The sequence below is a fragment of the Culex pipiens genome, chromosome 3 (assembly GCF_016801865.2).
Source record: "Culex pipiens pallens isolate TS chromosome 3, TS_CPP_V2, whole genome shotgun sequence".
In the NCBI taxonomy this organism is placed as follows: domain Eukaryota; kingdom Metazoa; phylum Arthropoda; class Insecta; order Diptera; family Culicidae; genus Culex; species Culex pipiens.
In genome coordinates, this window is record NC_068939.1 from 4,908,919 (window position 1) to 4,935,638 (window position 26,720).

The 26,720-nt window shown below is 36.1% G+C and overlaps 1 protein-coding gene across 4 annotated transcripts in view; it reads left to right on the forward strand.

Annotated features, from left to right (window-relative positions):
* LOC120424424 (serine/threonine-protein kinase N) overlaps window positions 1-26,720 on the forward strand; it is a 153,681-nt gene that overhangs the window by 116,962 nt on the left and 9,999 nt on the right. For 3 of the 4 annotated variants that reach the window (XM_039588539.2, XM_039588538.2, XM_039588537.2), the window contains 3 exons: window positions 16,260-17,241; window positions 17,302-17,540; window positions 23,105-23,557. In XM_039588539.2, the coding sequence (XP_039444473.1) occupies window positions 16,260-17,241; window positions 17,302-17,540; window positions 23,105-23,557 (1,674 nt within the window). Of the gene's footprint in view, window positions 1-8,451; window positions 8,859-12,020; window positions 12,309-12,370; window positions 12,512-12,577; window positions 12,975-14,994; window positions 15,983-16,061; window positions 16,081-16,259; window positions 17,242-17,301; window positions 17,541-23,104; window positions 23,558-26,720 lie in introns of those variants that run through there. The other variant, XM_039588540.2, reaches the window with a different exon arrangement.

Consider the following 26,720-nt stretch of genomic DNA (forward strand, 5'->3'; position numbering starts at 1 on the left):
CCTTATAGTCAACCCCAAACCATATGCTCTAGCTTAAAATAATATTTATTCGACTGCCTTTCGAAAACTAACCTCATCCGATTTCCCCGTGGAGCATCTTTTTCCCCTACTTTTCCTTTGTTTTCCACCGCAACGGAAAAAAATATTCAAGTGGCCGAATGTCATTCCATTGGTTCGGTCAGTTTGTGCGGTGTCTGAGCTTGGTGAGAGAAAAACTATCTTATGAATTTTTCGTCACACACCATTCATTGAAAGACACAGAGAGAGTGGGGCCAGATTTACGCCTTGTTTACAGCCGAGCCGAGGTTTATGGTACAAACTTTACTGCCTCCGCGATGATTGAAACAAGTTCGGAAAATGTGGGAAATTTATGCTCGACCAAGGAGGCGGTGCGGTGCGTCGTCTCACCTTGTGGCAATGATGTTTGTCTTGTCCAAGTAGACAGATCCCACCACCGCGGTAAACAATGCAGCAGGTTTGAATGTTTCTTTGGAATTTTATGAACTGCCGAGCTGAACCGGACAGATGTTTCTCGGAATTAATGTTGAAATATTTTCTGCAAATTGGTCGAAAATCGCCAAGATTGTCAAGTTGCTAACTAAAATTTAGATTAATTTTGACTGATTTATCACCCCCAACTCCATTCAAAACAGTCAATTCCCATCGTGAAACAACGTAATCAAAAAGTAATTTTTAGAAGCTGAAAAAACCGTTCAACTCAACTGACAGCTCAATATAGAGAAACGAAAATAATCCCACCAACATTCCACGCTTAATTTTCGTAAACATTTCTAAGCCAAGAAGTGTCGTCCAACCGAAGCAATATCTTTCTATTCCGACTTTAACACCTTCCTAATAACACCCGCACCTTAAGAAACATTGGGAGGGTGGTCATCGGGGTGAAGTGGATTGCATTCCAACCTCACGCCTTCTTCACCCCCGAAATTTTCCAATTTTAGGAGGTGCCAAAATCCACTTAATATCGAGCAATTTTACTCTCTCGCGACTCTTGGCTGTGCATATTATGAGAAGGATGCAAAGAGTTAAGGGGAAGAAGCATCTTTTTTGGCAGCATCTTTCATCACTCCGTCGACGTCAATAAGAAGACGCCATGAATGTGTCGTGTGGGAGAAGCCGACGTGCACACCTCACGCTGATGTTGATGCTGCCACGGGAAAGATCACGATGACGTCTGATGGGTTGTGGGTGCTGCCACTGTTTTTTTGGGGGTAAGGGGACAATTGGGGTGAAACCAGATTTTGAAACCTTAATAAGAAATAATTTGTATATCAATAGAGTGCAGACTTTAAACAAAAGTTTATCCAACTTAATCCCTTAATAGTTGCATTCAATTCGGAAAATTTAATCTAATTTTTAATAAGGAATTATTAGGAATAAATATATTATTGGAAAAATAAAACTAAAGAAGTTTATAAACAGCACAAATGGTTTAGAGGAAAATATATACAAGAGAAGTGAACACAGGATGAAAATTAAGTATTACCAGATTAAAAAAATTATGTGCTTTGATGCAAAATCTGAAATAATGAAAAATACGCACTTTAACCTTGTGTCTTGTGATTAGAGTTCGCCCCATTTTTCTTATCAATATTAATAACTGCAGCGGCCAGCCCTACTGTGTTTATCGCAGAGAGGATTCGGAACGATTCACATTTTACAGAATCTATAGGGGAGGAAGCATGCGTGGACATACCGTACATAACGCAAGCAATCATGAAATTTACTAACAATATAGTGAACAAATAAGTTTATCCCTTAGAAATGGCACGCTTTATTTTTGATGAATATTTTTTCACGCACACCTGCCAAATACAGGAAATTTTTAACATGATTTTACATACCTTTCAAAAGTTTTTTTTTTTTTTTGCAAGAGCACAAAACTACGTAATTTCGAAATAAAATACTCAAAATTTGAACTCCTACAATAAGAGTCTATCAAGCTATCGTTATTTTTTTTTTAAACCAGATAAATATTTTTTTGAAAAAACTCAAATTATTCACAAAACTACGTTTTCCAAAAAAGACTGACATTTTTTGATTAATATAATATAGATATCAAATAAGCAGAATTTTTTCAAACCTTTGAAATTAATTTTTTTTAAATACTTAAAAAAAACAAAACGTATTTAAAAAACTGAATTTTGATTCTTTAAAAATCTAACTTTGCAAAAAACTTCATTTTTATCACTTTTACGTGAAATTTATGAGTATTTTCCAATAAAATAAACTCAAATTTGAATTTGATTTGATTTTTAACTTTGGTTCTGTAAAAATCTAACTTTGCAAAAATCTTAATTTTTAGCACTTTTACGTGAAAATTTTGAATATTTTCTTGAAAAATGTGTAATTTTATTAATAATTACAATCTTGAGTTGCGTACTGCGAATTTCAATCCTGAGTTTTTTTTTTTTTTTGAAAATACGTAGTTTTGTGAAAATTTCGAGTATTTAAAAAAATATTACATTTAAAAGGTATAAAAAATCCTGATCATTCGATATCCATATTGTAAAAATCTTAAAATTTCAGTTCAGTTTTTTTTGTAAAACGTAGTTTTGTGAATAATTTGAAAATTTTCAAAAAAAAAGTATTTAAGTTTGAAATGTAGTTAAAGTTTGCGATCACTTGATGCCCATATTTCAATAAAAAAAAGGAGTATTTTTTCGAGAAACATTGCATTTAATCATTTATGTCAAAATTTTCATCAAAATTTAGTTGCAGTGGATAGCTGACATCATCCCGATTCCAAAATTATATAAACTTTAATTTAAAAACATTGATTGCTGATTTTTTTTTCTGTTTGGATTTAAACTTATCAAACAATGGATTTTGTCATTTGTTTCAATTTAGAAGAAATTTTGCATTTTTGTGAAAAAGTAGTTGCAAATATGTTTTAAAGGTTATTTCTAAATAAACCGTTTATATGTTTTAAGGTTTATAACTTAAATTATATTTAATAGTTTTTTTATCTCATTTAATGTAAAAAGTATTTTGATCACGTCTGGGCCAATTTTGATCACGTTTGGGCCAATATTTTTGGAAAACATTTATAAAATTATGGTTTATTTTTATGAAGCCCATTTAACCCCCGCTCCCCCTCCACCCATTACCGGCTGCAATCCTTTCGATCTTTCGACTTGTCGTCAGTACCCGACTACAGATGATGATCGGTTCGGTAGCGATCTGTCGAACGAAAATAAAAACGATTATCTCAAACCACACGCACGAAACGAGCCAGATAAATTGAGTTTGTGATTTTAAAAAATCCACTCCCGATTGGCCACACCCGTTGACAGATTTATCGATTCGTATTGAAACGTCGTCAATTTCGTGATTTCCGAAAAAAACGAAATCGTGCTCGTTTTTTTTTTCTTCGTGCGATCGTGCGTGATCGTCACTTTCATTCTCTTTCGCTGGTCCCATTCACATGCGATGCTCGTCGTCGAAAGCGAAAGCAAACCCATTCGGATGTTTTGTCTTGGCCGCGTGAGGACCTCCGATCGTGGTCGGTTCGGTTCGGGTCGGTCAGTTGAATTGTTTCGGTCGGCGAGATCGAATCCGCGCCGGTTTTTGCCTCCTCGCGGAAATTCCAAAATGTGAATTCCAGTGCATTTATTCAAGCGTTTTTATTGGGGTGTGTGTGGTTTGAGCAGCGTTGGTGGAATTTATCACCATTTATTTAAAAAATAAGGAAGAGATAACAAGTGATTCAAGAGGGGAAAAGAAAGTGGAAAACTGTGAAAAAACGTTACGAAAATCTGAGTGCGCAACGGATTTATGGCTTGTCTGTGATTGTGTATGTAGAGTGGTTGTGACAAAAAGAAAAGAAAAAAACGATTCTAACGACAATGATTGAGTGGTGTCACATTTTTCGGGGAGCCACGTTTTTCAAAGAGTGCAGATTCACCGCACCGCCATCCAGAATGAAAACAAAATAATAAATTGCACATCTGTTGCACTTGTTGGATGTTATCAATTGCGGGAAGAAAAATCATCATAAAGAAGAAAAAAAGACGAACTTCAAAGTGGGAAGAAATTTATGATGTTGGGAAATGCCACTCGGTTTAATCAGCCAATGTGGTTGGACATTTGTGCTCGTGGCCGCCGTCGTCGTCGTCGTTTGTAGAATTTAAAGACATCTGGTTGGCAGACGTGACATTGTAGAGATGAGAGAGTGGAGTTTCGATGAGCATTTGTGTCTGATTTTGAAAAATAATGGAATTTTGATCTAATGTGAACTATTTTGTTAAATTTCTTGTAAACGAGATTTAAACATATTCTTCGAAAATTTAGCGATTTCGGATAAATAGGGGAACAGCATCTAATTCCAGCGGGCCTCTTATGTTGGCAGGTCAGAACTTTGACATTCAATTAAAGCTAATTCAGCAAATAGGATAGAGTTAGGAGCGAGTGCTTAACCTGCCAAACATACGAGAATTTCCCCTTATTTAGTTTATTTTGAACATTTCATTCACTATTGAAATTTTACACATTTTATTCAGAATTAAATGGTTTTTCACGTACCAATGCTTGAGAGATTGAAAGAGAAATTGAAGAATGAGACCATTCCTAATAATTTAAAGTAAAATCGCATGTAAAAGCATGCACTGCACCTTTTTGGAAAAACAATTGAATGTTCAATAAAAGACGTACAATGATTATAGAAAATATGAGCTTGACATTTCGGTCAAGTAGTTTTACTGACTGAAATTATTGCATGTTACATAAATATTATGAAATAATACCAAATTCATTTTACACCCAGGACGCTGAATTATGTTTTTTTTTTTTTTTTTGCTGTTTGGTAGATATTATTTCTATTGTATTTTGTCAAAATGTCAAACATTAAAGTACTGTGTATTTTCATAAAACTAACCTTCAATATGACTAAAAACTTATGTTTTGTCGATTTGAAGAAAATTCCGATTGCAGGCCAAGGATTGATACCTAAGAGCATGCAATGGCACTAACCTTGTTGCGTGCTCTTCGGTTGACGTCCACGTAAGGAACATCCTGGAAGGAGCGTAACTAACTACATCCGTAGTTCTGTTAGATCATCCGAATTATCTTGATCAGAACAGTATAGCTCTGGTTCCTTGCGAGTGTCCTATTTTCTTACCTCCACGTTGGCTTGGTTTTCATGATGACCTAGCTTGTGGCCTGTGGAAACGGATCGTAAACCTTTGACCACCGCGGTTCAGAGTCGAGACGGCTAAAAGAAAGGGGCGCAACAATGTGGGAAAGGGAAGTAATTTGTGATTGTAGACGGTATTGTTTCGATTCGCAGTATGTTGAGTCAACTGCTGTGGATGTACCTGAGCATCGCACAACGGGGTTTCTCTTCTTTTCATTCTCAGCTATCACCTATCTCCTATTTTTATTTTGCTCTACTGATTCTCACTTCTTCATTCATTCTTCTATATTAATCATTTGATTTTGATTTTACTAACTTTTGATTCTCTTATCTCTCAAAGCTTTTCCACTCTTTTTTACCAATTGATACTGCTGTAACAAACTTTGTTTTTTTCCTTAATAATATACTTTTCCCGGCCGAGTTAAAATGCGTAACCGGAAAAGAAGGTGTGCATGCCTGGCACGAACACTCAAAGCGTGTTCTAGCGTGCTGCTCGTACTGACTCAGAGCAAGGGTGAGATGTAGGTGTAAAGGCAGTGCGTGTTCGTCGGGAACCTGGTGCATAAGATCGGTCAAGGCCCGTTCTTACACTGAAAATTGCGAATTGCGAATTGAAGAAAATTCCGATTCAGTTGGCAAATTACATGGAAAAAAAGTTAATTAGTTAATTTTAAAGTTTTGTGCATATTTCCTTTAAAAATTACATAAAACTTCTCTTTATTGAATGCAACTCTGATTCTATTGATAATATGGCCAAGCAGCTCGAATTGGTACGCTCAACAACTTTTTAGAAGGTAAAAGTTAGATTTCTTGAAACTTTCTTTTCACAAAAATTGCCCATTCTCATTTGCAACAACTCTTCTGAAAAAAATATATCCCTTGGCCACCTAAATTTGCATTATTTTTTTATATGTCGTTTAACGAAAAAAAAAATACTTCTTTTGTATATGACTTTCTTCATTTATTCATTTTTTTTGTGGTATTAGGCCTGTTTTAAAATCTCCAATAATTATCCTTTACCTATTAGGCCGATGCAAATATTTGTTAAAGTTTATGTCGATTCTTATTTTTTTTTCATAACAGGATTTTTTAGAAAATTTAAATGTTTTTCTTTCTTATGATTTTTGAAGATTCAAAATTGATTTCGAAATGGATTTTTGTTGATTTTTTTGATCAAAGGAGCTAAATTACAAATCAATTAAAACAATTAAATTTAACCTGTTGTAGCACGAAAACGTGGTAAATTTACTCATTTTTAGATGAGAAATTACACTTTTCCAGTCATACAAGAAGTTCTCATTCCCAGATATAATATTACCACGATTTTTCTTACTGTGCACAATCTTATCAAGAGACTTGGATACTGTCAAAAGTGCGAGTCTTGTCTGCGCAGAAAAAAAAAGATTAATTTAGAAAATTCCAAAATTTGATGAACGAAAATTACATAATTTTCGATGTAATTTTACGTCAATTCATCGATGCCTCTGCGCTCTCTTATGCTAATTAGATAGGAAAACCAGCAAGCTTAGTACAAGAGAACACAAAGGCATCGTTATGTTGAATAAGTAAAATTACATGAAACGAGATGTATATGTATATGTTTAAAGAGTAATATTACATTTCCAGAGTTTTCTCAAGATCCTATAAACATATGAAACACAATAGTTCATAAAACCTTTAAAAAACTCAACACTTGCAGATGTACTATTACCAAGATTTTTTTTACTATGTGGTTTGCAAAATAAAGTTTTCTTGAATTCATATTTAGATTAAACAAATCTAAACTTATTTTTTAATTCAATTGTATGATGCGCACAAGATTTAATTACCTTTCTATTTGGCTCTTTATGTTATAGAAATCAATAAATTGTATTTATTTAATCTATTTCCTTAATATTTGTACACATTAAAAAAAGTTTTTTTTTTGTGAAATTGATAATTTGATGGGTGAATGTTACTCTTTTACGTAATTTTACTGAAATGATTGTGTATAAAAGTTGAATTTAATAGAAAATATAAAAATGTTACCTGTTTCTGATGTATACTTATAAAATTTCAACAACAAAATTGTTGTACATTATGAACTCGTGAAATTTTGATTATTTTCTATTAAATTTCACTTTTATTCAACTTTTAAACTGTGTAGTGTTCGGTGGTAGCAATCAAGTTGAACAGCAGTTCTTATGACTGTTGTCTGTCTAAAAAGTTTTCTTGTTCAAAAAACGTGCTACAAACTAAAAATTTTGATTTTTGGAAGTTTAATCATTGTGATGGTTGAATATTACCTTTTTTACCTGTGATTTTACCTAAATTGATGTGAAATAAATATGTTCACACATCAACAAATGAAAATTTACATTTTCCTGATTCAAAATATTACTCACAAATAAATTGTCCAACCAGTTGCTACAAAATCTCTTCACAGCATCCACCTTTCTCGTGAAACCATTTCCCGCAGGTGACTCACTGCCCCGCAGCGTTTTTGCAGCAGGTTCTTCTGTAAACCCGGTGCAGTTTGTTGCAAAGCAAACATGTTTGTTTAATAAGTCCCGTCTCTCCTCCTCGAAACCATGTTCTACTCCTCCCTGCGTAAACGCACTTGTTGTTTCATTGATTCTTACACTCTCTCTCTACTTCTCACTCTGCTCTGGTCAGCTATTTATAACATTTCCTCACCAACAAAAAAAAAAACGGTTGGTCGACTCTCGTCGCGATGATCTTTTGGCCACTATTTTAAAGTCGCGAAAGTAACGAACAACAATAGTAGGCTATTTGGGCGGGGAAGAAAACGGACAAGATCTGTTAAAAGTGGCGTGTAATTGGTGAAAAAGAGGCCATTGGCCGACCCTTGTTAGAGGCAACTGTGACAAACTGATTCGCTAATTGTGGTGGAAATGTGTGTGATGTTAGTAGAAGATCGAGCGACCACCAGGAAGTTGGGCGGTTCAACAGCTGTGTGTTTTGTTTTAGATTTGGGGAACTCGGCCGAGAATAGAACAATTGCAAGTGAAATCGTCATCGCAGTAGGCCGCAGTTTTGCAGGTACTTTCGCGTGTCACCGCCATATCTCAGAACCATCAGAGAAAATCAGGTCTGCGTGACGTCTGTGGCCTACTTCGATGGTGGGACAAACCTTGAGCAACACTAGAACGGCGACGACGACGACGAAGAGTCAGTGTCGTTGAGTGCATAAATATTTTTGCATCGCGGGGACGCCCTTCATGAAAGAATATTACTCTCCCATTTCTACTCTTCGCAGAGAAAGAGAGCAAGAGGAAGATCACACAGCCTACTACTAATTAAGTGAGTGAACTAAAAAAAAACATGTGCAACGCAGTGAACGTCAACTGAAACCCCCGTCCAGAAAATGGCCACATCCGGGACTCCCCAGTCCCCGCCGGAAATAACCGCCGAATGGACGGTCCACGCCCAGTTGACCCTGTCCCACCAGGGTAGCAGTTCCAACTGTGATAAACCAGCCGCCAATCCGGAAGATCCCGCCAAAAACGACGCAAATGAGTCAGACCTGTCCAGCAGGCCTTCGGGACCGGCACCGGTAAAGGTGGTCTATAAATTTAGCACCGCCGACTCGGCCGCCGAAGGAAGCTGCTGTAATAATTCTCCAAATGCCAAGGGAAAAGTCGTTGGTGGTGGTGCTATTTTCGGTGAATCAGCCGTCGACGGTGTGGCTGCTGCTGCGGCACAGGTGAGGGTGGATTGTCCTGCAGAACGCGGGATCAACATGTGAGGGGAAGGACGTGTGGGCTGGGAGGTGGTGTGGTGACTGCCAATGAATTATTACTTTTTAAACTTTTTTGTGGTGAGTGTTCAGCTAAAGTAAATTTTGTCTGCGAACGAAAAAAAACTTTGCAGCAGCAAAATCAACTAAAAATGGAGGAAATTAGTGAAAAAAAAAACAAATAATTGAATTAATTATTTGAAAAAATGCTCTTAAGAGCACTGAGACCAATTAAAATCGGCATTACACAACATTTTCGAGCCTTTTAAAGATAAATTATATCAGGAAACAAGGAAAAAAAATCATATTTCAATGTTAAAATACTTAAGAGATACCAAAACAAAAAAAAACGTGGATTATAAATTTGATTTTCCAGTATATAGTGATTTTATGAAATTTTGTTGTGAGCAATGTTATGTTTGTGTTTGCACAAAACTATTTTTATCATTAATATCTAATAATATAAATTCTAATCAGATTAAAATCTCAATTTAAGTGTAAACAACATAAAATTCGATTAGCTGTCTTTCTTATTTTGTTACATAATAAGTTTTCTGCTGTTATTTTTTATCAAAATAAGTTTAAATTTGTACATTATTCAAATTTAAATATAATTTCCTTGAAATTTTTTAAACATAATTTTAAAATATGTATACAAAAGAAGTGATGTAAGAAAAAGTACTTAAATTTGTGTTAAACCTTGATTAAAGCATTAATTTAGCAAAAGACAGAAATTGACTAATTCATACTGAACAAAAAAACTTTTATAGTTTTTTTTATGATGAAATATGGTATTAATAAGTAAATTCTATTTGGTATGTGAATTGTGACGAATATTAGCAAACCTTGAATAATTGGAACTTATTTGGCTCTGAGACAAAATCTTGTCCGATTGCATTATTTTTGGTTAAAAATTGAAAATAAAAAAATCCGCTGAAAGTTATTTTGGAAGGTGTAAATTTTATATTTTTCGTTTATATTTACAAGTTAATTTACCTTTTTAACACAGGAAAAAAATGTTTTTTTTAAAAACTTAAAATGTACATGCAATGTCTATTTTATCATTTAATTTAAAAAATATCAAAAATAGACAAATTTCGGTCATTAACGGTGGAAAAAATCATACTTGTTTATTGTCGATTAAATTTTTTTAAATGATAAAATAATTTAAAAATAAAAATGCACTTTTTTTAAATTTTGTATTTTTATGTACAAGTCTTTCATATTATAATTGGTACTGTCAGATAAACAAATTACACAATTCACCTCTCAAAGGTGGTTAAACAAGTGGTGTTTAGACACAAAAGAATTGAAAAATGAGTTAAATTTATACTATTTCATCCATTGAGATAAATGTATTAGTCACAGCTGTAAGGATCCCCCAAAAATCTGTACTGCACTTACAAAAACTATTGTTAACTAACTAAAGAAATAAACAGAATTAAATTGAATTTATACTATTTTTAACTTTTCAACTTTTAAGAAATTGACTTTTTGGATCATAGGTCTGCAACAGACATGAAAAAACAAAATGTCTCGAAAAAAATAATATAAAAAAAATCCGGAAAAAAGAATTTAGAACATCATTTTTGATTAAATGGTGATTTTTTTCGAAAAATGTTCAGTTTTTTGCAATTTAAATACCGTAAACTGGGGTGACTTTGATAGCCCGGGGTGACATTGATAGAAATTTGATTTGGTCACTAATTTTGATACATCCAATGGAACAGTCACATTTTTGCATATATGTTCGATAATAAGTTATCCTTTAATGCTTACATACTCAAAATTTTCAAAAATGTTAAGATATTAATTTGACGGGCATTTGAAAAACCTATCAAAGTCACCCCGGGCTATCAAAGTCACCCCAGTTTACGGTATATATTTTTAAGGAAATGTACCCTGCGATAGCTTTTTTTTTTTCAAAAGCTGACCTACAATTGTATTTTATTTTTACTTTGTCGATCGGACTACTGGTTGCTGAGATACAGCTTATTAAAGTTTAAATTTTGTGAAAAATCAGTTTTTATCAGTGAATCAGCCCTCATTTTTCAACTCACGATAACTCAAAAACTTTTGGTTCGAAATTTTCATTTCTTTCAATTTAATTTCGAAATTTTAGAATCAAGAATAACTTTTTAAAAGAGTCAACTAGATCACTAGTTTTGGACATTTTCATGTGTTGGGCTTGATTTTTGAATTTAGAAATTATTTTTATGAAAAAGTACAGAAAATTTCACAAAATTTTAATTTCCTAACATTTTCAGCCCTGCGCACTTTTTTTTATTTGTATTGGCGCTATTCCTTCATGAAGTATTTTTTAAAACCAAAAAAACTGAACAAAAATTCCTTTGAAATTCCTACAATTTAAAAACGATGCATATTAACACAAAATGTGTAAAGTAGTTTTCGATTGCATTTTTTTGCATCTTAAAATGAAATATAAAATTTATTTTTACAATACTTTAGATTAAAAAAAAATCTAAAATGCATATCTTAGAACCAGATTTTGCGCCATCCTAAACTCTAGCGCAAAAAATACCATTTTCAGTCAAATATTAAAAAAAAAGTTTTCAAAAATTAACTTTTATTGATAAATTAATCAAGTTTTTCAAAGTAATAAAAGAATGCTCCCCACGCTGTTGCAAATATTTTTCAAACATTTTGAACTCCCCATCTTTCAAAACGGCCAGAAAAATAAGGGCGCAAAAATAACCTGCAAACTGCAACCTAAAAATTTCAGTTAAGTGCAATTAGCTGGAAATGGTTTTATAATAATTTTAAACATGTATTATGCATTTCCGTGATTTTTTCATTAAAATGTTCTATGTTCTAATTCTAGCTTGTTATTTATATTTTCATATAAAAACAGTAGAAAATCTCGAATAAATGAGCGAAATTCTAGAGAGTGACTCAAAAGAGAATGCGTTTTGAAGCTATGCAACTTATTTTTTTTTAATTTCCAAAAATAAAATAAAAGTGAAAATTACACTTAAGATTTCAACATAACAAAATCTCATATAAAGTAAGATTCAGTCACCACCACACCAGGCACGTCCTTCGCCCCAAATTCGCAACAACCACACAATTTCTAAACCCCACGTGTCGGCCACGTATCATCGTTTCCAGCCGAACCTTTCCCCTAGCGATCCCCCCACCGCGGACAAACCCCCGCCCAAACCCACCAGCAGCGAAGATTCCGGCCTGTCGAACAACTCCAGCTCGGCATCGGCCAGCGAGCGGCCCCAGACGCTGACCATCACACCGCATCTCTTTCCCAAGTGCACCAGTACCTGCAGCATCGTGCTGACGGCGGACTTGCATCCGGTGCAGGTTCCGGGCGGTGAAGTTCCGACGATTGTCAGCAAGTGCGCTTCCACCAGCAAGGTGGACAAGTTTACGCTGTTTCCGGAGCAGGTTGGAATTGAATCTTTGGAGGGGTGTTTGTTTATTTTGTAACTGTTTTTGCTGGTTTCTAGCCAACTAGGATCTACGAGGCGAAGGACGCCAGCTGTCAAACCAGTGACATTGAGGCCGCGCTAGACAAGTTGGTGCGCGCCAGTGGAGATGATCTGCGCAAGAAGGTCGCGGAGGTCGCGCCAGCGGAGAAGTACAACTCCGTTAGTAGACTTTTGAGAGTCCAGGAAGACGTTCTTGTTTTCAATGGAATTTTGTGTGTGTTTCAGTTGACGAGAAAGTCGCCCCTCTCGACGGCGGCGGACATCATCTCCCCTAGCAATACGCTGCAATCGCAACGGTCCAGCCAAAGGGAAGGCGCTGGCGGTGGTGGAGGTCGGAAGAAGCCCCGGACGGTGCACATCGACGTGTACTGCACCGGGTCGGACGCGGAATCTTCGAGCTCGTCGGATGCGGAGTCTTCGGCGCGATCCGTGTCTTCCTCGTCCTCTTCCGGCAGTCGGTTCGACACGAGTCACTTTGTGGAGTTGAAGTCGGCAGCGGCTGCGGCCGCTGTGGCTAATAGCGCAAGTCATCCGACGGTCTACGAGTCGGAAGAGTGCAAGGTTCGGCACAAGAGGGCTGGGAAGCACGAGGTTCCCAGGAGGTTACTTCAGCAGACTGTGGGTTAGTTGAGAGGGGACTCAAGCACGGAAAGGAGGTTTATCGTGAAATAAATTGAAAGTAAAAAAAGAAAATGTACTTTGAACAATAATTTTTAGTTCAATATCCTTAAAAAAAATACAGTTTCTATCACTAAAAAATCTGGCTAAAAAATTTGAAGATTTTACTAAATTACCAGATAACAAAAGCTGACAGTTTTCAAAGCAACTTGTTTTCATCTAGTCTGTTGGCTACTTTAGCTAAATTTTAAGGTATTTTCTGGTTAGTCTAGCTAATGGAATTATTATTAAAAATTTCCAACACTAGGTAGTAAAGCCAAGTCTAATCAATAGGAATACTATAATTACTTTTCATAATTTTAGTACTTTAAATACTTGAATTACTTTAAATACCTTTAATACTTCAAATACTTTTAATATTTTGAATACATCTAATACTTTAAATACTTAAAAAACTTTAAATACTACCTTAAATACTTTAAATACTTTAAATACTTTGAATACTCTAAATACTTTAAATACTTTAAATACTTTAAATGCTTTAAATACTTTAAATACTTTAAATACTTTAAATACTTTAAATACTTTAAATACTTTAAATACTTTAAATACTTTAAATACTTTAACTACTTTAAATACTTTAAATACTTTAAATACTTTAAATACTTTAAATGCTTTAAGTGCTTTAAATGCTTTAAATACTCAAAATACTTTGAATATTATAAATGCTTTAAGGGTGCACAGCAACGAAGGAAGTTGTTGTCTTCTTATTCCAAAATTGTCAAACTTACGGAACCAATCCTGCAACAACGGAAATGTAAAATTAGTCAAACTTTGTTGTTAATTACTTTGTAGACAGTACTTTAGGGGATGAATAAAAAAATATTTCGGTACTACCCGTAGTTTTGAAGATACTAAAATATCTGTAACAAGAATCTGGGTGCAAAAGCTCTGGTTGATGTGTACCGTTACTCAAAATACTTGACCCTCTACAACCCAACCATGCCTCTAGACGGGCTTCGATTTAAAAAATCGCCAAAAATCCATTTTTCAACCAATTTTTGATCTTCAAAAAGCATTGGAAAGAAGAACTTTTAAAATTTTGGAAAATTTTAGGGTTGGATGTTTGACTTGTTTTATGTGACTTTGCCAATGTTTTTAAAAATGTAATTTTTTTAGGGGTCAACTTTGGCTGTGTTTTTTACTAACATTTCTTATATTTTAAGTAAAAAGAATAATGCAGTAATTTTTCTAGTGCCCCAGGCTAAGCCTCTACGCATTTATTTACAATTTAAATGATAATGGTTCCATTTTATAGCAGAAAATGTGAAAAACATGCAAACAATTAAAAAAGTTATTGTAAAAACATGAAAAAATTAGAAAGGCAAAATGTAATGATAGGAGGTGGTAGAGTAGGCCAAATACTACCAAAACCAAACATAAACTAAACATGATAAATGCAAATTAAAATACTATAAATGTAACAAGAAAAACATAAAACAAGAGAAGTAAAGTTTTTCGTAGAACAAAAGTTGCTCAAAATGACCTTGTTCGAAAAAAAAATTTGGGCAGTAGAGGGTTAAAATACTTACAAAAATCAAAATACTTAAAATACCTGAAATACTTAAAATACTGAAAATACTTAAAAAACTTTAAATACTTAGAATATTTGGTATACTTAAAATACTTAAATTTCTTAAAATACTAAAACTACTGTAATAACTTTAAATGATTTAAATATTTAAAAAAAAAAATACTTTAAATACCTGAAATAATTATTTAAAAATGATGCTGAAAATTCAAAATAACAAGAGAAGTCGATTGAGATTAGAAATGTAACAGTTGGGGTCTGTTATTTAACCAGTTCCGAATTGGTTAATTTCACTAAAATGTTTGCTGATTTAATCGAAAAATTTGCTGTTTCACCAATTTGATGCCAGCTAATTTGAACTGTTAACTTTTAGATGGAACTCCTTTCCGTGCGGGATAACTTTTACATGTTTTAAAGTGGGTTCTTTTTACAGATCAGAGTACGTTATCCACAATTGGGAGTCTGAAGAAGGCTGGCGGGCAGGGTCGCAAGCGTTGCACTACCAACGAGGAAATCAACGAATCCAAACAAATCTTGTTCAGTCGCATACTTGGGCAAGCTCCTAAGGAGATGACCCCCTTCCCGGACGTGGAGTACCTTCCACGCGATCCTAGCGATGACAACCTCAGCTCAAACTACCCGTTCTCGAACCGGTCCACCAAGCGGGACATCACCGGCAGTAGTCTGTCCAGTGCGCTGGCTTCGGGCGGAGGTGACGAGGTCGGAGATCTGGACGAAGCTACCGGAGGTATCGTGAATCTGCACCGCAGCGGCACAACTGCCACGCACTCGGACAGTTTCGAGTACGAAAACAGCGAGGACCGGTATCGGATTTACGAGATGGAAAGCCGTTGGGGCAACCAGAGTTGGAAGTCCCCGTCCGTCGAGCGAAGACTGCTGGAAATCCACAATCCTCCGATTCGTCGCCGAAACAGCGAGTCGGACAATCTGTCCGAGTCGGACCACAGCTTCGTGTACGACAGTCCGTCCCGGCCGGGGCCCAGCGAGCCCAGCAATCACTCGCAGGCCGAGTTTAGCGACTCCAGTCCGTCAACCGTGAAGAGTTGTCCCAGTCGAAGTGCGTCGAACGCCAAGCGGATCCTCCAGCAGGCCCTGCTGAAAGCCGGTGGTGCACCACCGGTATCAACCCGCGTCTGGTCCCCGGTGGAGGGCTACTCCACGGAGTACCTGGCGCTTGCGCGACGGTTCGGCAGTCTCATCACCGGCAAGCGGAAACCCGGCGTCCACATGGGACCGGTCCGGAATCCGGAGTGCCAGTGCGAGCACTGCCGGCGCTGGGTGGTTGAACGGGAAGGTGGTCTGCGCGAGAGGGCGCTCTCGGTGGACGATTCGCCGTACAATATTGTAGACATGCGCCGGAAGTACCACCTGCGGAACTACAACCACTCGTCGCTGGCTCCGTAGCTTTTTTTCTCGGTGTAAATATTGCTTTTAGAAGTGCATTTTTTCGGATTCTTTCTTTGCAATTATTAGTGGAAGATTAGCAGTAGTTGAGGACGTAATTTTAATAAAATCTAGTCTTAAAATAACTACAATCTTTTAAAAATATCACATTCCTTGTCTTTTCATTTTTTTTCAAATAGGTAAGCAATGTTGTGCTTGAGAGAATGTTCCCTACATATGTTACCCCTTCAAAAAAATGCCAAAAAACTAACTTTCTCATTTTTTTCCCAACAGGCTCAAACGCGTCTCTCGGAATCCTCCCGCAAGCTTGACCTGCTCCGAAAAGCGCTCGAGCTCCGCCGGTTAGAACTCCCGCAAGATTCGCAAGCCGCGATCCAGCTCAAAGCGGAACTTCAAAATGTGCAAGCCTCCAGCCCCGTCCCAGTGCAGTACACCTCCCTTCACCCATTCCGGGGGACGACGCAGGGCAAACCCGCGCACAGTTTGTCCTTCAGCCGGTGTGCCGCCGTCACGGGGAAGCTCGAGGTACGGCTCATGGGCTGCCAGGACCTGCTGGAGGACGTTCCGGGACGGTCACGCCGAGACAAGGACTCCGGCTCGAGTCCGGGCGATTTGAAGAGCTTCGTGAAGGGCGTCACCAGTCGGAGTTCGTCCAAGAGTTACAGTGTAAAGGACGAAACGTCGTCGGAGATTATGGCTGTTATTAAGTTAGACAACATCACCGTTGGTCAGACCTCGTGGCGACCCTGCTCGCAACAGGCCTGGGATCAACGCTTCTCGATAGACCTAGACCGGTCGCGGGAGCTCGAAATCGGCATCTACTGGCGGGACTGGCGGTCACTGTGCGCCGTCAAGTTCCTCCGGCTAGAGGAGTTCATCGACGACATCCGGCACGGGATGGCCCTGCAGCTGGAACCGCAGGGACTGCTCTTTGCCGAGATCAAATTCCTCAACCCGATGATATCGCGCAAACCAAAGCTCCAGCGACAGCGGATGATCTTCAACAAGCAGCAGGTCAAAAACATCCCCCGCGCCAAACAGATGAACATCAACGTGGCCACCTGGGGACGGTTGCTCAAGCGGAACACCGGATCGTCGGCGGCGGCTGGAACCGCCCAACCAATGATCACGACCCCGTCAACGCCCAGCTCCGCCGCCGCACCCTTCGACACCGTCGTGGAACACGACCCCGCGGAAACGCTCGGCGAGTCGGCCGACTTTAACACCATCGGCCTCGGCGGTGGCAGGCCACTCGGTAAGTCAACTTCACCATTATCAAGAGAATATCGTCTAACACCCGTCCCCTCCCCTTCAGGAATCCACGGCGTAGCCGTCCTGCCGGACAGTCCCTCGACGCACTCGCTCCAAAGTCCGACGAGTCCCCTCACGGCGGCGACGGCGACGGCCGGAATGCGACCCGGCAGCACACCCGCCAGCTTCCGCCAGAAGAAACCTCCGATGCCATCACCACCATCACAGCAGGCGACGACGACGACGCCGTTGACGCAATCGGTGACGTCGCCAACGGCCACCGCCGCCAAAATGGACCAGGAGGTGAGTGTTTTGCACTTCTTTTTCGTCTTTTTGTCTCGTGTCCACCCTCCCTTTTTAACTCATTTGTGGCGCTGAATCATTACCTCCATTGCCGGAGAAGACCCTGACGCGAGAAAATCAAAGTTCCTAATCCTGTTTTATCGGAAATTGGGAAACTTATCGCTGCTGCTTTTATCACCGTCCACCGTCGCCGCCACACCACAAAAAAAAACTCGATAAAACAACAATCATATCTCGCCCTCGTGCATATCTTACATTTTGGGCATTTTTGGGACCATTTGGGCTGGCAGCGATTCAGTGTACTTTCGGGACTTTACGGGAATTGTGCTTCGGCGGTTTTTTCGGTTTTATTTTTATTAGTTTTCGTTGATTTCAGTTTTTTCGTTTATTTTTTGAGGACTAATTTTTGTTTTGTTTTTATTTTTGGTTATGTAATCGGAGTTTCTGTTTAGTTTGAATAGTTTTTTTTTATTTGCGGTGAATGGTGGTCCACTCCAGGAGTGAAAATGTATATTTATGAGTTTTTTCCTTTATGGTGAACGGTAAAGATTCCTACAATCAATGAATGACACAACACTTTTAGCGTACAAAAGAACTTGAAAAGACACATCTATTGGCCGAGCTTATCTTGTTTTTTTTTCTTTGCTTGTCGAAATCTTATTTTACAGCATAATAAGATTTCAATCAAAAAAGATCTTTGAGTAAATATGAATGTTTACATAGTTTGACTATCTATAACTATTCTTTTGATTTAATTTTTGTTTTGATCAACTGGAAGAACCTTTATCAAAGGAGTTTAACTTATCAGAGAAAATTGACTCTTTGCTGTTTTTTGATAATCATGACTTAAAGAGTAAGCAAATTTATTAGATTTTTTTGCATTATTTTTTTTTAATTTGAATTTAACTTCTTGTGTACTTTTTCTATGACCAAATAAGACAATTTTACATCATTAGTTGGTCCATAAAAGACTCCAGTCCAATTTTGGCAGCTAATTGGATTTTCTCATTGATTTGGTGGCCTCGGCAAAGTTGATTTCGGAAATCTCAGAAATAGTTACAGTCCAAAAGAAATATCATTTACACAATTTTATTTTTACACAAAAAAAAATATAAACCTATTTTGGTCAATTTTAATTTTACAGTGTTACCAGTTTTCGAAGTCATAGCCACTAAAAACCGCTTGCCCATCGCTGATTTTTATTTTTATTTTGAAAAAATCATTAAATTTCGTAGCATTTTACTTCAAACTTATTAGAAAATTACACTAATTTTTGATTACAGAGCTACCCAAGTAACATTTTAGGCTTTATCAAGGCTGTCACAACCGCTATAAAACCTGTCAGCCAAAACCAACATTAAAACCACATAGTCGTAACAAACTCCCCAGAAGCTCGATAAACCCCACTTGAAACCCAAAAGGACCTCCGCAAAAGGTTGTTACGGCCTATTTATAAAACCCACATAGGAGTTCAGGCTTTTCAACTGAATCCTAACAACCTCCTTAAAACCTTGATAAAACCTTTGTTTAAACCTTGTTAGGAGTTTGGGAAAAATCACATTTCATACGGCAAAAAATAAGTCTTCGTCTTGCCAAATGAAATAATGGAGATGGTTGTCAAAAATGACGATGATGATATGATAGATATTGGAAATAATTAAAATAATTCCAAAGCTTATTCCTCGCAATTGGTGACTCAAATTCAGCTTCGGTTCAAATATTATCGATAAATGTGGGAAAGATAGAGCCAAAAAATCAACTCGCCTCATTAGAAAATTTTTGTTCTGCAATCACAGTTTTAATGAAAGTTTTTTTTATTTGCATTTTTTTCGCAAAAAAAAATTAATTTATTTTTGAACTTCTATGCTATTGATGTCACAAATTTATCATAATTGTGTGTTTTCATCAAATTTATGCCTTTTTCATTTTTTTCTGTCAAGATGGCGGTCAATCATATTCAATTAGACCACGCGTTTAGCGCCATATTTAAGCATTGCTATTTGGCTGCGTTAAATGCTCTTTTAGGAGCTTATGGTTTTAAGTGAGCTTTCTGCATGCCTAATGGCACTTGACAGCTACAACACCCTTGGTTTTAAAGAAGCATGCGATAAAACCGTTTGGCATGGCATTGCCATCTGGTTTCAAGCCTTTATTAAAACTTCCATAAAACCTTATTAAAGGCCAGTCGGCTATTATTTTCACCAGGTTTTATGTCCGAGGCATAAAACCTTGTTAGAACCTATTAATTAAAAAAATCAAAATCAAATTATTCGCTCTACAGCATTGCCTTGGCGTTCTCGATTGCGAGATTCCTACTCGAAACTAGGTGATCGAAGGCTTGATTGTTGAGGCAATTGCAAACCTCTTTTTACACCTTAGCTTCCATCCATCCCGGGATTCGAACTGACGACCTTTGGATTGTTAGTCCAACTGCCTACCCAGGCCGACTGGGTGAGAGGCAACCACGCTTACCCCTACACCACGGTCCCGGCCTATTAATTAGCTCTTGCTTATTGGTTGCGGTGAATGCCCAAATAAAACTATTAAGCAATCAAGATGCTACCATAAAACCTCAATAAAACTAGGTGGTGGCTAGTTGGTTTAAAAATGTTACTTGGGTATTCTGGAGCTTTTTTTTTTTTTTTTGAAAGGTCCAATAAACCAAATTTTCAGTTTTTGCTTTTTGGGTGTTTTTAATACCCCTGACTCAAGGCGGTTTCAAAAACACCCAAAAAGCAAAAACTGGAAATTTGGTTTATTGAACCATTTAAAAAAAAACTCCAGAATTCTACTTAAGTGAAATTTTGATAAAATGCACCGTTTTCAAGTTATAACCATGTTTAAGTAACTTTTTTGAAAATAGTCGCAGTTATTCATGTTTGCCCACCTTTGAAAAATAAAATTAAAAGCTTAAAAAAATCTCTATATTTTGCTTTTTTGAACTTTGTTGATACGTGAAATTTTCCGATCTTATTCATACCTACCACTTTGCCAAAGACATTTTGATTGATGAATTGATCAAAAAAATCCTTCAATAGATACAGATTTTTGAATTTTCATATATAATTGCCAAATTTGTATGAAAAAAATGTTGCCAAATTTGTATGAAAAAAATGTTTCAGCAGGACTAAAAATACAAAAATTAAAAGAAAAATACCGATTTCCAAGAGAATTGCTCTACATCAAATGTTCGGCTCGATTTGAAAATTTCGAAAATATATTTATTTAGATCTTTTGAAAAAAATAATAATCAGAAATTATCAAGCTTGGTTCTGCTAACTCCCGTATTCTGTAATATCCCGTATGTAACACACACAAAACAGTTTTCAATTGCTATAACAGGGAAATTATGCATGATATCAAAGTTTCTAATAAGATTTTTTCGATTGCAAATTTAATTTAACATCAAAAATATAAATGCTTATTTTTTGTTTTTTCCTCAATTTTTGAAAATCAATATTGGCAACACTGCCAAATAAATTTGGTGCAATTTATGTCATAGCTCAAAACATGGATGACTGAAAGCAAGTTAGAATTTCGTCCAATCAATATCAGTGACCGTTCCTTTTTTAAGCATTTTTTGATGAACTTATAGGACATCGCGTATATTTTATTAAAAAAAAAATATTTTGTTGTACAGTGAGTTCTTATCAATTCCGCACAACTTTCTAGTACATAGCATATTTTTTCAATGAACACAGGATATAAATAAATATAAGAAGTCTCCTTGCATTAACCGCAGAAGGGATTCTGTGAACAGATCACATTTCACAGAATCTACAGGGGAGGAAGGATACGTGCAGGGTTGTTACGGACGGCGCGGATCGCGCGGATGGCGCGTTTCGCGCGGATAGCGCGGATTTGGCGCGGATTTGCTGGCTAATTTTGCTCAGGCGCGGATTTCGTGCGAATGACAATTTTGATAAATAAATTAATTGGGAGAGATAGAATTACTTTTAAGTTATTAAGAAAAATATTATCAGGAATTACGATAATTTGTTTTTTTTATTAAGTGCAAGAATTTCAGTTTCTTATTATATTTTATATTTTTTTTATATACTATATTATATATTTATATATTTGTATATACTATATTTTTTTCTGAAAATGTTTATTTGTGTTTTCTTTATACGAACCGCCGAAAAATGACTGGATATATTCACATTGCCTTAAATTCTTAAATTCTTAAATTCTGAAATTCTGAAATTCTGAAATTCTGAAATTCTGAAATTCTGAAATTCTGAAATTCTGAAATTCTGAAATTCTTAAATTCTTAAATTCTTAAATTCTTAAATTCTTAAATTCTTAAATTCTTAAATTCTTAAATTCTTAAATTCTTAAATTCTTAAATTCTTAAATTCTTAAATTCTTAAATTCTTAAATTCTTAAATTCTTAAATTCTTAAATTCTTAAATTCTTAAATTTTTAAATTCATAAATTCTTAAATGCCACAATTTTTGAAGCCATATCTTAGGTTAGAGATTTTGATATTTTTAGAAGAAAATATTTCAAATATTGGAAATGCAATTTGTTTCGGAATGAAATTTTAGTGAGGTATTTGGAATTCAATCATATTCAAATTTTAGATTTTGGTTTTTTTGAGCTTATATTTTTGAAGTTAAATTTTATTTATAAGATTTTCAAATAATTGATTTTCTGTTTTGTTTGTATTTGTCAAAACTATTGTTAAGTCTCTTTGATTTGCAAAAATAATTTTTTTTTTTCGTGACACTTTTCTTGACGTCTCTTGAGGTATTTTTAAAAAGGATTTTTTGCTTTCATTCCTTCAAACATAAAACGAGTTTCATTTTTTTTTTATCAAATAGTTTCTGTATTAGTTTTTTTTCTTTGGAAATAACATTTTTTGAATGTTGGTCGCGATTTTTTTCATATGGCTCGGATTTCGCGCGGATTGGGGTTTCGGTCGGCGCGGATTCGGCGCGGATTTGGCGCGGATTTTTTTTCGACTTTCCCGTAACAACCCTGTACGTGGACAAACCGTACCAAACGCTTTGAATTAAAAAAAAAACTCAAAAGAAAAAAGATTTGTACGGTGTGAAAACATATAAGAGATAAATGAAAAATAAATAAGACAATTAACAAAGTATTATATCTTCTTACAAAGAAAACGTTGTTCAATTGTATCTTTGAAAAATATCTATAATTGTATTGGAGACTTTAGAAGTGCTTTAGCTTCTATTTTTTCAGCTTTTCAGCTGAAGGCTGGTCCAGTTTTGCTTTTATGAAGCTTCCTTTGACAACTGCTCTGTGTAAATATTTGAACCACAATTTGGTCAATAGATGTGTCTTTTCAACTTCTGGTGTGTGCACAATACCCAGCACCAAAACACATGAATGTTTGGTACTTTCACACACATTTTCACATGCACGATCAAAAAACACTCATTGGAATTGCAAAATACACCGCATGTCTCTTTAGAATACGATTAAACTTAAGAGAATTCGGTGAAATCCCCTTTCAACTAAAATACAACCGAAAACCAACACAAACTCGAACCTCCTTCTTTTCTATCTTCGTGTCGAACCCTACTCTTGCGCACCAGTTACAAAATGCGTTGAGGGAGTTTGATTTCCTGCACAACCAGCAGCACCAGGAGCAGGAGGACGAAATGGCCCCTCAGTTTGCCACTCAGGCGCCTTCAGAACTGGACGACGATGATTACGACGTGCCACCGCCGCCCTTGCCCAAAACGCCCCCACCAATCTCCCCGACGACTACGCCCCTGCAAAAGAGTCTCTCCGGTGATTTGCTCCGACCGGTGCTGTCGATGCCTCCGGTGGTCCTGATGGGAGGAGTTGGAGCAGGTGCCAACAACAACAGGGACAGCTTTATTTCGTACACGGCCAGTCCGATCGTGGAGGAACCGCCGTCACCGGCTCCGGGCGGGTTAGAGTATCCGGACTTTCGGGACCGGAACCAGCAGCTGGACTACGATGCGTACACGGTCGATGAGGACGATGATGGTGGCGGAGAAACGTACGACCAGATTATCGAGGTCAGAGCGCGTTGGCTTCGGCTTAATATGCTGCGAAATCGTCTCTCTTTTTTTTTTTGTCTTTAATAGAGCTTTGCCGCGATGCGATCGAATGCGATTCTTTCCGTTTGTGTAATATTCTTCCTCTTCGCTGGATTTGGTTTTGGTTCGCTGGGATCTTACATTCTCGCTATCTATTACTAACAATTTTAACTACTAAATTGGTAAATTGGTTATTGCATGAGCATGGTATTTAGTCTGTACTAACACGATCTTCTTAATTGCATGTTTATTGTAGCATTTTTTTTCTAAATTAAGTACCTAATAATTTCAGAAACGTTGCTTAAAATAAAATCTTTGATAACAATTCTGTGAAATACATTTTAAGGTCATTTTGCTCGTGAACCAAATTGGTCTAAATTTGGAATTGAAGACTCTCAAGTTATACTTTGAGTGCGTAAAGAATTTTGAAATTTCTTTATTTTTATAAATTCAAGAAAAAACGAATTTTAAGGTTTTGCGTTCCTCACTTAGGCAAAACTACAAAACACTCGAAAAATTAACTTCTTAAATAAGCTTTCTAGATATACCTTCAAGTATTCTCATCTGGAGTTTTTTTTAAGGTCCAATAAACAAAATTCCTTTTGTTTTGCTTTTTGAGTGTTTTTTAATAATAACAAAAGTTGAATATTTTGTTAATTTGACCTTTTAAAAATAACTCAAGATATCAAAATGGAATTCTGTACAAATATCTGTGTGTGGGGTTTGTTAAGAAAAAAATAGACTCATTTTTTTTAAATGGCTGAATTTGGCCTTTGAGCAATCCCATGTCAAACAGGGAATCGGTTGTAACCGACCCGATTTCAATGAAACTTTGTAGACATGTTATCCTACGCTTAGGTAAGCCATTGTTGTGTATATGGAGCCAGTTTGACTCGATAATGACATTTGAGAAGGGCGTAAGTGTTTTAAATATTTTTGTATTTCGTAATTTAAATTTTGCTGTATCTCGAAGCCGTTGCATCGTATCAAAAAGTGGTCTGAGACATAAAGACTCACAAAAAATGCAGGATGGAGCAACTCACCTTAAAAAAAAAAACAAAAATCATTAACTGAAACTGTTTTTTTTTTTTAAATGTGCTCTAAACGTCAAAATTTTCAAAAACCGAATACGGGAACCGATTTTCCAGGCAAATTTTACATAAAAGTCTCCATATTGACCACTGTCCTAAGTCCAATCCTTGTGATGTTACGGCGGCTTTAAATAAAAAAGTGCTGAAAAAAAATGGTTTTTTGATGGTTTTTGACAATTTCTATATGACAGACTTGATGTTTCAGTATTGTGAATATTTTTACTAGAAAGCTCGTCCAATGTTCCATAAGAAAGTCAAATTTGACTTTTAAACTTAAAAATAAAAAATCTCATAAAAGTGTTGTGTTTTTTTTCTTTCAGTGTATTTTTTTCGGAAAGCCCGTCAAATTTCCTACAAGTTTGTCTCAGACCACTTTTTGATACGATGCAAAGGCTTCGAGTTACAGCATCATTTAAATTACGAAATACAAAAATATTGAAAACACTTACGCCCTTCTCAAATGTCATTATCGAGTCAAACTGGCTCCATATACACAACAATGGTTTTATGCTGGAATTGCTCCTTTTTCAAGTTATAGCCATTTCAACCCCAGGTTAAAAAATATAATTAGGATTTTTTAAAATAATGTCAATAAAAAATTTATTTATTTTTCAAGTAGCTGAGGAAATGCTCAACAATTTTAATGATTTTTTTGAATATCGGACAAATAATTGTATTGCAAAGAATAAAATTTTAATTTTCCCGCACTTTTTGACAGTTTGACAATTTGCCTGCTATGTTTGATTGCAGAAACGTCAGCCTGCATGTATTTTTCTTTATTTGCGAGTTTGGCAAACTGTCAAACACGAAAAAGTGCGAGTTTATCATATTCTAAAACCTTCTTAATGATAGCTCGCGACTGTTTGTCCGATTTTCATTGTAAAAAAAAATAATTCTGCATAAAATTGTCCAATCTTTCTAAAAAAATCTTTTTAAAATTCACAAGAAACATTTGTTTTCTCAGCCCTTTTGGAATATTAGGTTCGAATTTGAAATTCAAAAAATATATTTATGTTTTATAAATTAGAAAATTTCACGCAGATTTCATTTTTCAACATTGAAAATCAGACCAAAAGTTGCCGAGCTATCGTTAATTGAAAAATGAAGGCTAATTGAAAAAACCCCTAAAAACCTGTTTTCTAGATTTTATTTTTTTTCCAATGCATTATCTCAACAATTGTTTATGTGATTATCAAAGTCCAAAAATTTTAAATATTCAGTCTAGACTCGATTATCCTATGTTTCGGTTATCCAAAGGTCTTCTAAAGAACTTCCGATAATCGAACCATGATTTTTTTTTTTAATTTCTCTATTTTTTACAATAAACTTCAATATAGCGACTGGAAACCAGAAATGGCCGATTTCATGCATTTTTTTTATTTGGCTCAAACTTTGTGGAGGTCTTTCCTATGACCAAAGAAGCTATTTGGTGTCATTGGTTCACCCATACAAGGCTCCATACAATTTTGGCAGCTGTCCATTAGGGTGCCCAGAAAAAAATGACCCCTGCTCCACAAGCGGAAAACGGTTTTTTGGGTTATTTTAAGCATCTGTGTAATTTTTTTGCGAAATTGGATGAGATTAACCCATTGATACCCGGGCCTAAAGTTGGTGTAAAAAATGTTTTTCATACAAAAATGACTTTTTTAAATCGCTAATAACTTTTCAGGATCGAGTTTTACAGCTTTGGTATGTTGTACAAAGTTGTAGAGCATTAAATTTTCATTAAGAATCTCACTTTTGGGAATATTCGGATGGAAGTAGCGCACCGTGCAGACCAAACCATAAGAAACTTGGATTTTCCATACATTTTTTCGATTTTTCCCATACAAACTTCACCTCCGAGTATCAATGGGTAAATGATGACCGATTTTGCTCATATTTGGTCCAGAGTCCTAGAATAGTTCAAGGAACAATATTCAGCTTGTGGAGCGAGGTTTTGAGAAAAAGTCCCATATTCTGGGCACCCTACTGTCCATATAAATTTGGTACGTAAATATTCTGTATCTTTTGGAGGAATCTTGTGATTGAATTTGTGTCTTCGGCAAAGT